The 12,372-nt window shown below is 24.0% G+C and overlaps 1 protein-coding gene across 7 annotated transcripts in view; it reads right to left on the bottom strand.

The window, feature by feature from the left end:
* Window positions 1-12,372, bottom strand: part of LOC123270925 (ankyrin-3-like) — a 49,083-nt gene that overhangs the window by 18,526 nt on the left and 18,185 nt on the right. For all 7 annotated transcript variants that reach the window (XM_044737103.1, XM_044737108.1, XM_044737107.1 and 4 more), the window contains exons 11-20: window positions 12,072-12,221; window positions 9,997-10,590; window positions 7,962-8,145; window positions 7,680-7,887; window positions 7,580-7,597; window positions 7,268-7,492; window positions 3,496-3,850; window positions 2,109-2,313; window positions 1,523-1,712; window positions 434-572 (exon numbers count right to left, since the gene is read on the bottom strand). In XM_044737103.1, coding sequence (XP_044593038.1) covers window positions 434-572; window positions 1,523-1,712; window positions 2,109-2,313; window positions 3,496-3,850; window positions 7,268-7,492; window positions 7,580-7,597; window positions 7,680-7,887; window positions 7,962-8,145; window positions 9,997-10,590; window positions 12,072-12,221 — 2,268 coding nt within the window. The remainder of the gene's footprint in view (window positions 1-433; window positions 573-1,522; window positions 1,713-2,108; window positions 2,314-3,495; window positions 3,851-7,267; window positions 7,493-7,579; window positions 7,598-7,679; window positions 7,888-7,961; window positions 8,146-9,996; window positions 10,591-12,071; window positions 12,222-12,372) is intronic.

Genomic DNA, 12,372 nt, shown 5'->3' with positions numbered 1-12,372 from the left:
TAAAATTATTAGTTAATTCTTTATAAATTAAATTTTTATATTAATTTTTAATGTAGTATATAATATTATCACTTATCTAAAAATATTATTGTGTAAAACACTCTAAATATTTATAAGTTAAACTGCACAATAATGTAAAATTATATGTATACTTACTCTTTGTCATTCGGCAACTGCCTTGACATAATTTTGTTAATAAACTAAACTAAACTAAACTTTTTTGTGTTGATTTAATTTAACAGAATTAGTGTTAAATTTACACACAAAAGTGTTAAATATTTAATACAAAAATTTTTAACACTAAGTTTTTTGACGCAAAATGTTTTACTGTGTCTGGTTATAATATTATAATTTTTTATAAATTAATTCGAATATTAACTGTCCAAAAACGATACTTCTACCCTAATTTTTCTTTTATAAAATTAATACAAACTTCAACATCGCGACTTTTTACTATTTCCAAAAATTCTTCTTGTTTTTCCAGAGTGTGTAAGCCATCTTTACCGTCAGTCATGCATAATATACGCAGTGTAGCTTCCACGACATCAAATCGTTTTGAATAAATAACGAAACTGTAAAAATAAAAAAATATAATTATTTATTTTATTTTAAAAAATAAAAAAAAAATTATACTAAAGTTTGAAGATATTTGAGAATTTTTGAAATTTTTTAAACAAATCAATTATGATAAAAAAAATATTTTTTTAAATTCCCACATATCATTTTTTTTTATTTCTTTATGCTGAATTTTTTTCATAATTATTTAATTTTTTATTTCAGTATCATCAAATAAAATAATGCTAGCAGATTTGTGCAAATATTTTTTATAATATTGCGATTAAACAACGAATGTTTAATCTATAATGAAGAAATGAGACTGATATTTATTATTAGTATTAAAAAAAAAAAAGAAATCATTTAATAAATATTTGCATTTATTTTCGCTTAAAATAAGAGAAAAAAAATTTATTTTGCAAAAAATTATTAATGTAAAAAGAAATTAATTTATTTAAAATTTTAAACTATTTTATTTCTTAGCTGAAATAAAAATTTCTTGTTGAAAAAAAGTTTTCTAAATTTGGATGAAAATTCTTAAGTAGTCTATTTAAAATTATTTTTTTTTTCCAAATAAAAAAAAATTTTTTTCAACCAAATTGTTTAAAAATTTCAAAAAATGAATTATTATTGGTTTTCATAATTTCAAAAAATTTTTCAACTTTAAATTTAATTTTAATTTGCATCCTAGATTTTATTTAAATGTATTTTTAAAGCTAAAATTATTTTATAAATAGTGTTTTCTTTATTTTTCTAAAAAAATTTTTTTTTAATTTTTTGTCAATAGCCAAAAATATAAATTTTAACTTTATATTAAAATTTTGAAATTTGGTAAACAATTAAAAGAGATTTAGTCATGTCACAAGAAACATTTTAGAGAAGAAATTTAATTTTTCATTTTAATTTTTTTTCACAATTAAAAAAATTATTTTAATCAAAAAAGAAGAAAAATAATATTGTGACGTACTTGGTAATAAATGGTACAAAAAGTGACTCTTTATAAAGATCCGTGGCCATTTTAGGAACTTCACTGATGTTCCTACAATCCATCAGCCAGAATCTTGCAGAAACAGTTGTAGTAAAAGACACACGATTGTTTAAAAATGTCAGAGGAGTTGATCCTGTCACATCTTCCCATTGAGCTTCGCTAGTTCCACCTTTAAATAAGTAAAAAATAAATTAATGTGATAAGTAATAAAAGTAATATTTGCGATGACATTAAAGTTAGCAGACACTTGTCTATTTTTTAATTTTTTTTTAAAAAACAAATTTTTTGAAAAAAAATTATTTTTTAAAAATTTCTACTTGTGGAATTTTACCTTCTGGAATTTTTTTTATTAAAAATTTTTCTTAGTTATTTCCTTGCTTTAAAATTCTTTAAAATATTTCCACTAATAATTTTTTTCTTAATAATTTAGATGCTATATAATTATAAAAAAATTCCAACTAATAATTTTTTTTTTATTTTTACATGCAGAATTTTTTTTTCTAATGTTTGCTTAAAATAATTACAAAAATAATAGTTTTAATAAATAAATAAATAATTAAATTACCAGCAATACTACAAAGTAAACGTAAAGTCGGTGTTTCACCCCCGTATTCATTAATCATCCCTTTATTAGCGGCTTGAGGCACTGGTATAGTCAGTGTTATTGGTTTATGGAATTTTCGTCTTCTTGGCTCGATGGTAATTACTGGTGACACTGCTACACAATTTCCAAGTAATTTGGCAGTCAATTCAGCTGGTATCACGTGAGCCTGAAACATTAACATTAATTATTAGTAAATTTTTAATAAATAATTATTGATAAATAAATTTAATAAAATAAATTTTTAATAAATAATTATTGATAATTTTTTTTTAATTACACTGAGAAAAAATTTCTATTGACTTAAAAATGGGCATTGTAATAACAAATAAAATTGTTTGAAATTGAAAAAAAAATTAATTTTCTCCTTCACGGTTTTGGAAATGCCGTAAAGATTCGGTATTTATACGATATAAATGCTGTATTTTTACCGTAATACTTCAGTTATTTTAGCCAGTTTTTTTGTCGAATTATTACGAAAAAATTACGAAATAAATTCAAAATATTTACGGCATTACAATAGAAAAATTACGGTATATTAACAGCATTTAAACCGTAAATGTACCGCATATTTACTGTATATCTGCGGCACTATTGCAGCAAAAAACCGGAAAAGAAGATCCCTACTTCCTATTACCGGCAAAATACCAAAAATATGCTGCTTTACTACTATTTTTCAATAGCTTAAAATTTTTTTTTATAATATTATAAATTATCATGAATAATTTTTAAGAGGCTGATAAATTAATTTCTCTGTTATTACTATTATTATCATTTTTTTTAGTCCAGACCGGGATTCGAACCCGGATCGTCTAGTTACACGCTGAAGGCTCTACCAGTTGAGCTATCAGAGACACTATCCGCATCTATTTACTCAGTCACCTAATAAGACTCACCGAGTAATAAACACACCCGCCCATCTTACGGTAAAAAGCATTATATCTTTAATTATATCAGTATAAACGCGGTAAAATTGCTGTATATCTTTGGTATTTTTACCGTAGAAATACGATTTTCTTATTGTAAAATTATAGTAATATTATAGTTAATAGATAGATTTTTTACGGTAAAAGTTCTAGAGTTTTACGGTAATTTTATCGTATTATTTCTGAACTTTGCAGCAAAAGTACGGTAGAAATGCTGTATAACTATAGTAAAAAAAACTGGCCAAAATAACCACAGAAATACCGGATTGTTTCAGAATTATAACGGTTAATTTATGGTAAACGCATTAATACCGAAAATTTACGGTATTTCAAAAACCGCGAGGGCTATCACAAAATTTTTTTAAAAAATAAATTTTTTTTCTCTTTGTAATAAAATACTTCTTGAAAATATTATATTGATTTACCTGTAATCCGACTTTGATTTTTTTAGTGAGAGCACCAGGTGGAAAAACGGCTTGAACATGATTAGCGACACTTGAAATTAGTATACCACCGTCAGCACCGATTACATGTACTTCTTGCTTTATTCTGGTTATAATTGCAAAATATTGAGGAAACTCGGTTGTTATTATTCGAGTTATTCGTCCAGGGTGCGAACTGCTCATTTGCGTGTCGTGAGCTGTGTTAAAAAGTGTATCGTCATTGTCCCGTGAATTGTCGTGTTCCTTCCATGTTTCGCCGTTTTCACTTCGCATTATTATTATTTCACGTTCTTTGCCTTCTATTGATGCGAAATGCGGAATGTCTATTAAAACTGGTCTGGAAATTAAATTAAAAATAACAATTATAATTTGTAAAAAACAAAAAATAATAATTATAATGAAATTTTAATGGACTAATGGAATTTTCTATTAATAATAGAATTTTAATGGATTAATGAAATTTTTTACTATTCAACTAATAGAACAATATTATTTATAACATTTTGATGAATTAATAGAATTTTCCATTAATAATGGAATTTTACACTAATAATAGAATTTTAATAGACTAGTGGAAATTTTTACTGATAAATTGATAGAACTATATTGTTTATAATAAAATTTTAATGGACTAATAGAATTATCCATTAATAATAGAATTTTAATAGACTAATGGAATTTTTTATTTATAATAGAATTTTAATAGATGAATGCAATTTTTAAATGATATATAAATAGAACTATATTATTTGTAATCAAATTGTAATGGAATAATAGAATTTTCCATTAATAATGGAATTTTCTATTAACAATAGAATTTTAATGAACTAGTGAAAATTTTTACTGATAAATTGATAAAACTATATTATTTATAATAAAATTTTGATAAATTAATAGAATTTTCCATTAATAATGGAATTTTAATAGACTAATGGAATTCTCTATTAATAATAGAATTTTAATAGATTAATGCAATTTTTCAATGACATAAAAATAGAACTATATTATTTGTAATCAAATTGTAATGGAATAATAGAATTTTCCATTAATAATGGAATTTTCTATTAACAATAGAATTTTAATGAACTAGTGAAAGTTTTTACTGATAAATTGATAGAACTATATTGCTTACAATAAAATTTTAATGGAATAATAGAATTTTCTATTAACAATAGAATTTTAATAGATGAATGCAATTTTTTAATGATATATAAATAGAACTATATTGTTTATAATAAAATTTTAATGGACTAATAGAATTATCCATTAATAATAGAATTTTAATAGACTAATGGAATTTTTTATTAATAATAGAATTTTAATAGATGAATGCAATTTTTTAATGATATATAAATAGAACTATATTATTTGTAATAAAATTTCAATGGAATAATAGAATTTTTCATTAATAATGGAATTTTCTATTAACAATTGAATTTTAATGGACTAGTGAAAATTTTTACTGATACATTGATAAAACTATATTATTTATAATAAAATTTTGATAAATTAATAGAATTTTCCATTAATAATGGAATTTTAATTGACTAATGGAATTCTCTATTAATAATAGAATTTTAATAGATTAATGCAATTTTTCACTGACATAAAAATAGAACTATATTATTTGTAATCAAATTGTAATGGAATAATAGAATTTTTCATTAATAGTGGAATTTTCTATTAACAATTGAATTTTAATGGACTAGTGAAAATTTTTACTGATAAATTCATAAAACTATATTATTTATAATAAAATTTTGATAAATTAATAGAATTTTCCATTAATAATGGAATTTTAATTGACTAATGGAATTCTCTATTAATAATAGAATTTTAATAGATTAATGCAATTTTTCACTGACATAAAAATAGAACTATATTATTTGTAATCAAATTGTAATGGAATAATAGAATTTTTCATTAATAGTGGAATTTTCTATTAACAATTGAATTTTAATGGACTAGTGAAAATTTTTACTGATAAATTCATAAAACTATATTATTTATAATAAAATTTTGATAAATTTATAGAATTTTCCATTAATAATGGAATTTTAATAGACTAATGGAATTCTCTATTAATAATAAAATTTTAATAGATTAATGCAATTTTTCACTGACATAAAAATAGAACTATATTATTTGTAATCAAATTGTAATGGAATAATAGAATTTTCCATTAATAATGGAATTTTCTATTAACAATAGAATTTTAATGAACTAGTGAAAGTTTTTACTGATAAATTGATAGAACTATATTGTTTATAATAAAATTTTGATGAATTAATAGAATTTTCCATTAATAATGGTACTTTAATGGACTAATCAAATCTTCTATTAATAATAGAATTGTAATGGATTAGTGAAATTTTTCAACTGATAAACTAATAGAACAACATTATTTATGAGAAAGATTTTGATGAATTAATAGAACTTTCCATTAATAATGGAATTTTCTATCAATAATAGAATTTTAATGGAATAGTGAAAGTTTTTACTGCTAAATTGATAGAACTATATTGCTTACAATAAAATTTTAATGGAATAATAAAATTTTCTATTAACAATAGAATTTTAATAGATTAATGGAATTTTATCCTAAGAAATAAAATTTCAATAGATTTTTTAAATTTCTTATCAACAATAGAACTCTAATAGACAAATAAAACGTTTTTCTTAATAATGAATTTTAATAAACTAATAGAAATTTTCTATTACCAATAGAATTCTCTAATAATAACAGAATTTCATAGAAAAAAAAAAAAAAAAATAAAAAATAATTATTATATTGTTCCTAAACATTTAATATTGTAAATACTATTTAACTTGTTGTATAACATTAATTAAATCGATTTCTGCGTAATTTTATAAATTGAAAATTCTTAAATAAATGTTACTTGTCTCATTTCGATAAATATTGAATATTAATTGTGTTTTATGGATCATGTAATATTCATACTCCGATACGGTATAAAATTATTCTACTTATACCGGTATTACACCCATATTACACCGGTTTAACACCGCAAAAGAGCACCCCTACACCGGTGTTAAGACACAGGTGTTACATATCGGTGTTAAAATGAGTCCATTTTAACACCGCTTTTTTTACAGTGTATTAGCACTCATACCATCCTTGGGTGAATATATCTAACAATTAAAAATCTTTATTTTAATTTAAGATTAAGCAAAGATGTTATATTCTTTACTCAGTGAGACTTTTTTCGGCCACCGAATGGTATGAGTGCTCATACCGACAATAATGTGGTGAAAATAAATAATAAGTAAAAATTAAAATTTAAAGAATTCAATAAATAAAAATTTAATGTAAAATTTAAAAATTAGTCTAACATCAATTTGGATCGGGGATAATGGCTTTGAAATATAGAACTCTTTATTTAGTAAAAACACCGATCTTCGGAAAAAATAGTAATATTATTATAATTATTATGAATTAGTATATTACACACCTAGGGAAGTAAAGTAAGAAATGTCTCAGATCACATGTAATTGTTGGCCGAGGCGAAGCCGAGGTCAACAAACATGTGATCTGAGGCTTTCTTATTTACTTCCCGAGGAGTGTATACTATTTTTTTGTCCGACGAAGGCGGAAAGCGGCAACTTAGTTTAGCGCAGCGGGACGAAAGTTGCCACTTTCCGCCCGGAGGGCAAAAAAATATTATTACCTAACATTTTTTCTAATTAATAAATCATAAATAATTAATTAAATATTAATAATAATGATAATTACCCTAAAAATGTAGCACCAACAGGACCCATTTCAATGATACGCGTCGCCAGAGCTTCGCCTTCCATTAACGCCGGAGGATTCGCAACTTTACTAGGTTTCAAAAGCCTACAAGTTACGCGAATTGGCATAGTAGCTCTTCCTGGAGGTACTATAATTCGTATTCCACTGTGACGACAACCTTTCATAGTTCCTCCACGCGCGTCTACCAGAAAACTTACTAAAAATCTAGAAAAAAAAAATAAAAATCAATAATTATTAATCATAAAATTTAATTATTAAAATTTAATAAAAAGTAAGATAATTTAAACTTACGATCTAAAATGCAGTCTTCTGAAATAATTCATTGTAATTAGTAATTAGCAACTTTAATTAATTTTCTCGTTAAAATATTTAGATACATAAATTAACATACCCAACGTTAATTGCATCAGTCGAATCGAAATTTTCCGGCGGGCAATAATTATTACTCTGAGTAAATTCTTGTTTTTCTTCGTGAGATAATTGCCGATGAATTGGGTCATCACGCGTTACGTCGATAGGCAACGAATCGTCGCGTAAACTCTTCATTATGTCTGCTGTTAAGTATCTGTACGGCTGCTCGTTAGTTAAGCCATCTGAAACTAATTATTAATTATTAATAATTAATTAGTTTATAATATTACTGTTGGAACAGTTTCAAGTTTTTATTAATTACCTCCTTCGTCATCGGAGTCTGACATAAAACAAGTTTCTTGCAGACTCTCTGGAGCAATAACTTTGTACTTTTCTTCCCACGTTTTGTTGTCGGGAGTCTGCGTGTCGTAATCTAACCCTTTGAGAACTTCCATCACTGAAATGTACCCCAATTTTTGTGCAATGTTCAATGCAGTTAATCCATCCTAAAAATTAAATAAATTATTTTATTCTATTTAATAAGTACAATGAAAGAAGATTATATTAACTGTTAATAAAATTTTTTTCTTTGGAAATTATTTCTTCATTTATTAAATTTAAATAAAAAAAATTTTTTTTTAAGATAATTACACTTATTAACAGTTAGAAAATATTTTTTAACGTGAAGATCAATTGTTAAAAAGTAATATCATAATTTTTTATAATAAAGATATGATACTAAAATTATTTTCACCGAAAAAAAAAAAATTCTTATACTTTTATTACAATTATTATTTTATTATTCAGTTTAAAAAATTTATCAAAAAAAAATTTTTTTTTTTAATTTCTTTCCACATTACATTTTTTAAACTTTGATCTCGGATATCTTTGAAATGATTAATGTAATCGCTTACACATTTCAGATCTTTTTTGTAGATCATTCAATTTTATACAAAAATATGTATAATGATTTGACTAAAAAATTGATCAATAGTGAGATATGATCTTTTTTATAAGAGACTAACAAAACATATAAAACTGTGATGAGGATAAGCTTCCTATCAATATTAAGAGCTCTAATTTGGTGAGCATCTTCTAGAGGTGCCTGAGAACCAACTTTTCAATATTAGAAGTTAAAAAAAAAATAATCGATTTTTTTGACCCACCCTAATATATATATATATATATATATATATATATATATATATATATATATATATATATATATATATATATATGAAAAATTGATGTGGGTACTCAAATGAAAGGTCTCGATGAGCGTAACATCAGAATGAGCTTATATCGTTAAGAATATCGTTAGTGTCCAAAATACTTCGTCATTTCTTTATTATTGACATTTTTTAAGATATAAACTCACCCTGACATTACACTCATCAAGACCTTTCATTTAAGTACCCACATCAATTTTTTATATATTTATCTATATTATATATATGTAAATATGAAAAATATATGAAAATGCATGTGGGTACTCAAATGAACGGTCTCGATGAGCGTAACATCAGAATGAGCTTATATCGTTAAAAATATCGTTAGTGTCCAAAATACTTCGTCATTTCTTTATTATTGACATTTTTTAAGATATAAACTCACCCTGACATTACACTCATCAAGACCTTTCATTTAAGTACCCACATCAATTTTTCATATATTTATATATATCATATATATGTAAATATGAAAAATATATGAAAATGCATGTGGGTACTCAAATGAACGGTCTCGATGAGCGTAACATCAGAATGAGCTTATATCGTTAAAAATATCGTTAGTGTCCAAAATACTTTGTCATTTCTTTATTATTGACATTTTTTAAGATATAAACTCACCCTGACATTACACTCATCAAGACCTTTCATTTAAGTACCCATATCAATTTTTCATATATTTATCTATATTATATATATGTAAATATGAAAAATATATGAAAATGCATGTGGGTACTCAAATGAACGGTCTCGATGAGCGTAACATCAGAATGAGCTTATATCGTTAAAAATATCGTTAGTGTCCAAAATACTTTGTCATTTCTTTATTATTGACATTTTTTAAGATATAAACTCACCCTGACATTACACTCATCAAGACCTTTCATTTAAGTACCCATATCAATTTTTCATATATTTATCTATATCATATATATGTAAATATGAAAAATATATGAAAATGCATGTGGGTACTCAAATGAACGGTCTCGATGAGCGTAACATCAGGATGAGCTTATATCGTTAAAAATATCATCAGTGGCCAAAATACAATATGATTTCTTAATTATTGGAATTTTTTAAGATATAAGCTCATTCTGATTAAAATAAAAGAAGAAAAGAAGAACTTACAGTTGTTTTAGCATTGTGAGACGCATTTCCTTCTAAGAGCGCAGTGACAATGTGTGCATGTCCTTGCTGAGCGGCTTGATGCAACGGAGTATAATTATGACTAGTCCGTACATCAATTTGTGCATTGTGCTTAAGAAGAAATCTAATCATCGACAAGTTTCCAAAGTGTGAGGCGACGTGAATCGGCCGGTAACCAGACTCCGTTTGGCTCTCGACGTTAGCACCATTTTTCACTAAAATAGATGCGACACGAATGGAATCTTCTTGAGCGCAGAGGTGTAATGCGGTCAGACCATTCTTGGATTTGTGGTTCGGGTCAGCACCATGTTCAATTAACAAATTGGTCATATCATAATGCCCTTTTTGGGCACTCAGTTGAAGTGGTGTAAATCCGGCTTTGGATTGTGCATTGGGATCTGCTCCGTGCTCCAGTAATGTTGATGCAATGTCCATTTGATTCTTCCGAGCTGCGATATGCAACGGCGTATGTCCGTTTTGAGACGCTAGGTTTGGTGATGCTCCTTTTTCTAGGATCATGTTTGCTACATTGGAATGATCGTAGTGACAAGCGAGGTGCAGTGGTGTTATGTCATTCTGAAAATTTATTTTTCATTAATTAATTTGGTATTAAATTTAAATATCGCATTACTAATAAAGAAAGAGTGTATAAAAAAATTTTTTTTCAATAAAATTGAAAATGTATATAATTGATAAATCCTTAAAATAAATTAAAATTTTTTTTTTTAATTACACTTTTTTGACTTTAAGAAATAACATTTACATATAAAAAAAATAATTTGTTTTATTTTACAAATTTCTTCTTTGAAAATTTAACTTCTTAAACTTTTGACTATAGTCAATTTTTATATATAAAAATTGAAAATAAAAAAAAAAAGTTAATTGAATACAATAATTTTTAACTTTTTCAAAATTTTCAATTTTTGAAGCAGTCATAAAGATTAAAAAAAATGTTTTTTAATGAATGTGAAAATGAGTATAATATATAAATCTGTAGAAAAAAATTTTTTTTTAATTTAGTTACATTATTTTGACTAAAAAAATTTTTAGTTTATTTTCTAATTTATTATTGTCAAAATTTAACTTCTTAAACTTCCGGCTATAAGAATTGAAAATTAGCAAAAAAAAAAGTTAATTTAATACAATAATTTTTCAGTTTTTCAAAATTTTTAATTTTTGAAGCAAAAAGTCATAAAAATAAGAAAAACAAATTTTTTTTAATGAATTTGAAAACGGGTATAATATTTGAATCTCAAAAAAAATAAAAAAAATTTTTTTTAGTTCCACCATTTTGACTTCAAATACATTTTTAAATAAAAGAAAAAAATTTTAGTTTATTTTCTAACTTTTTATTGTAAAAATTTAACTTCTTAAACTTCTGGCTGTAAGAATTGAAATAAAAAAAAAAAAGTTGATTTACAAAAATTTAGCTGAATTCAATCATTTTTGAGTATTTTAAAATTTTCAATTTTTTATCAAAGAAGAAAACTTGTTTCATAAGATAAAAAAAAATTTTTTTTGCTATACCTTTGATTTTGAAAAAAAAAATTATTAAATTTAAAAAGGCGTAAGATGTAAAAATAAATTTTATATTTATATTTTATGAATTTTTACTTAAAAAATTGAAAATTAAAAAAAAACTCAAAAATAATTAAATTTTTATAAATCAACTTTCTTTTTAAATTATTCAACTTTTATAGTCAGAAATTTAAAAATTTCAATTATAAAGTAGAAAATTTCTTTATTTTATACATCTAAATTTTTTTTTAAGACTCAAAAAAATTCAATTTTTCATTTTTTCAATAGATTTCTACAATTCTAATATTCCTATTAAATCATATTATAATTAATCATAAGTATCTTTATTGTTATCTTCATTATATTTCAAATTTTTTTATTATTGTATCCACTATTGCAATAATTATTTTTTAACTTTGCCATTTTTTTTTGGCAACTGCCTTGGCATTATCAAATAAATAAATAAATAGAGATACATCATCCTCTTATCATTAGTAATGCAATATAATTAAATAAATAATAACATTATTAATTATTACCTTGCCTTGTGAGTCGAGTTTACTGTCTTTTTGTAATAAAATTTTAGCTACATTCACATTACCATATTTAGCAGCAATATGTAATGGTGTAAATCCATTTTTGGTCAAAGCTTTTACTGACGCATGATTTTCAACAAGAATTGCTGCGACCTATAGTAAATAAAAAAATAATATAATCAATTAATAAAATTAATATCCTTAATTAAATAAAAAAAAAAAAAATTAGGAAAACAGTTGACCCTGAAGGCCATCCCTGCAACTTCCCGCTAATTTCATACTTAGGCGCTTAAAATTGCACCAA

Source organism: Cotesia glomerata, linkage group LG8, assembly GCF_020080835.1.
Source record: "Cotesia glomerata isolate CgM1 linkage group LG8, MPM_Cglom_v2.3, whole genome shotgun sequence".
Taxonomy (NCBI): domain Eukaryota; kingdom Metazoa; phylum Arthropoda; class Insecta; order Hymenoptera; family Braconidae; genus Cotesia; species Cotesia glomerata.
Note: the sequence above shows the minus strand (reverse complement) of the source record. Positions and strands in the feature narration are given on the sequence as shown.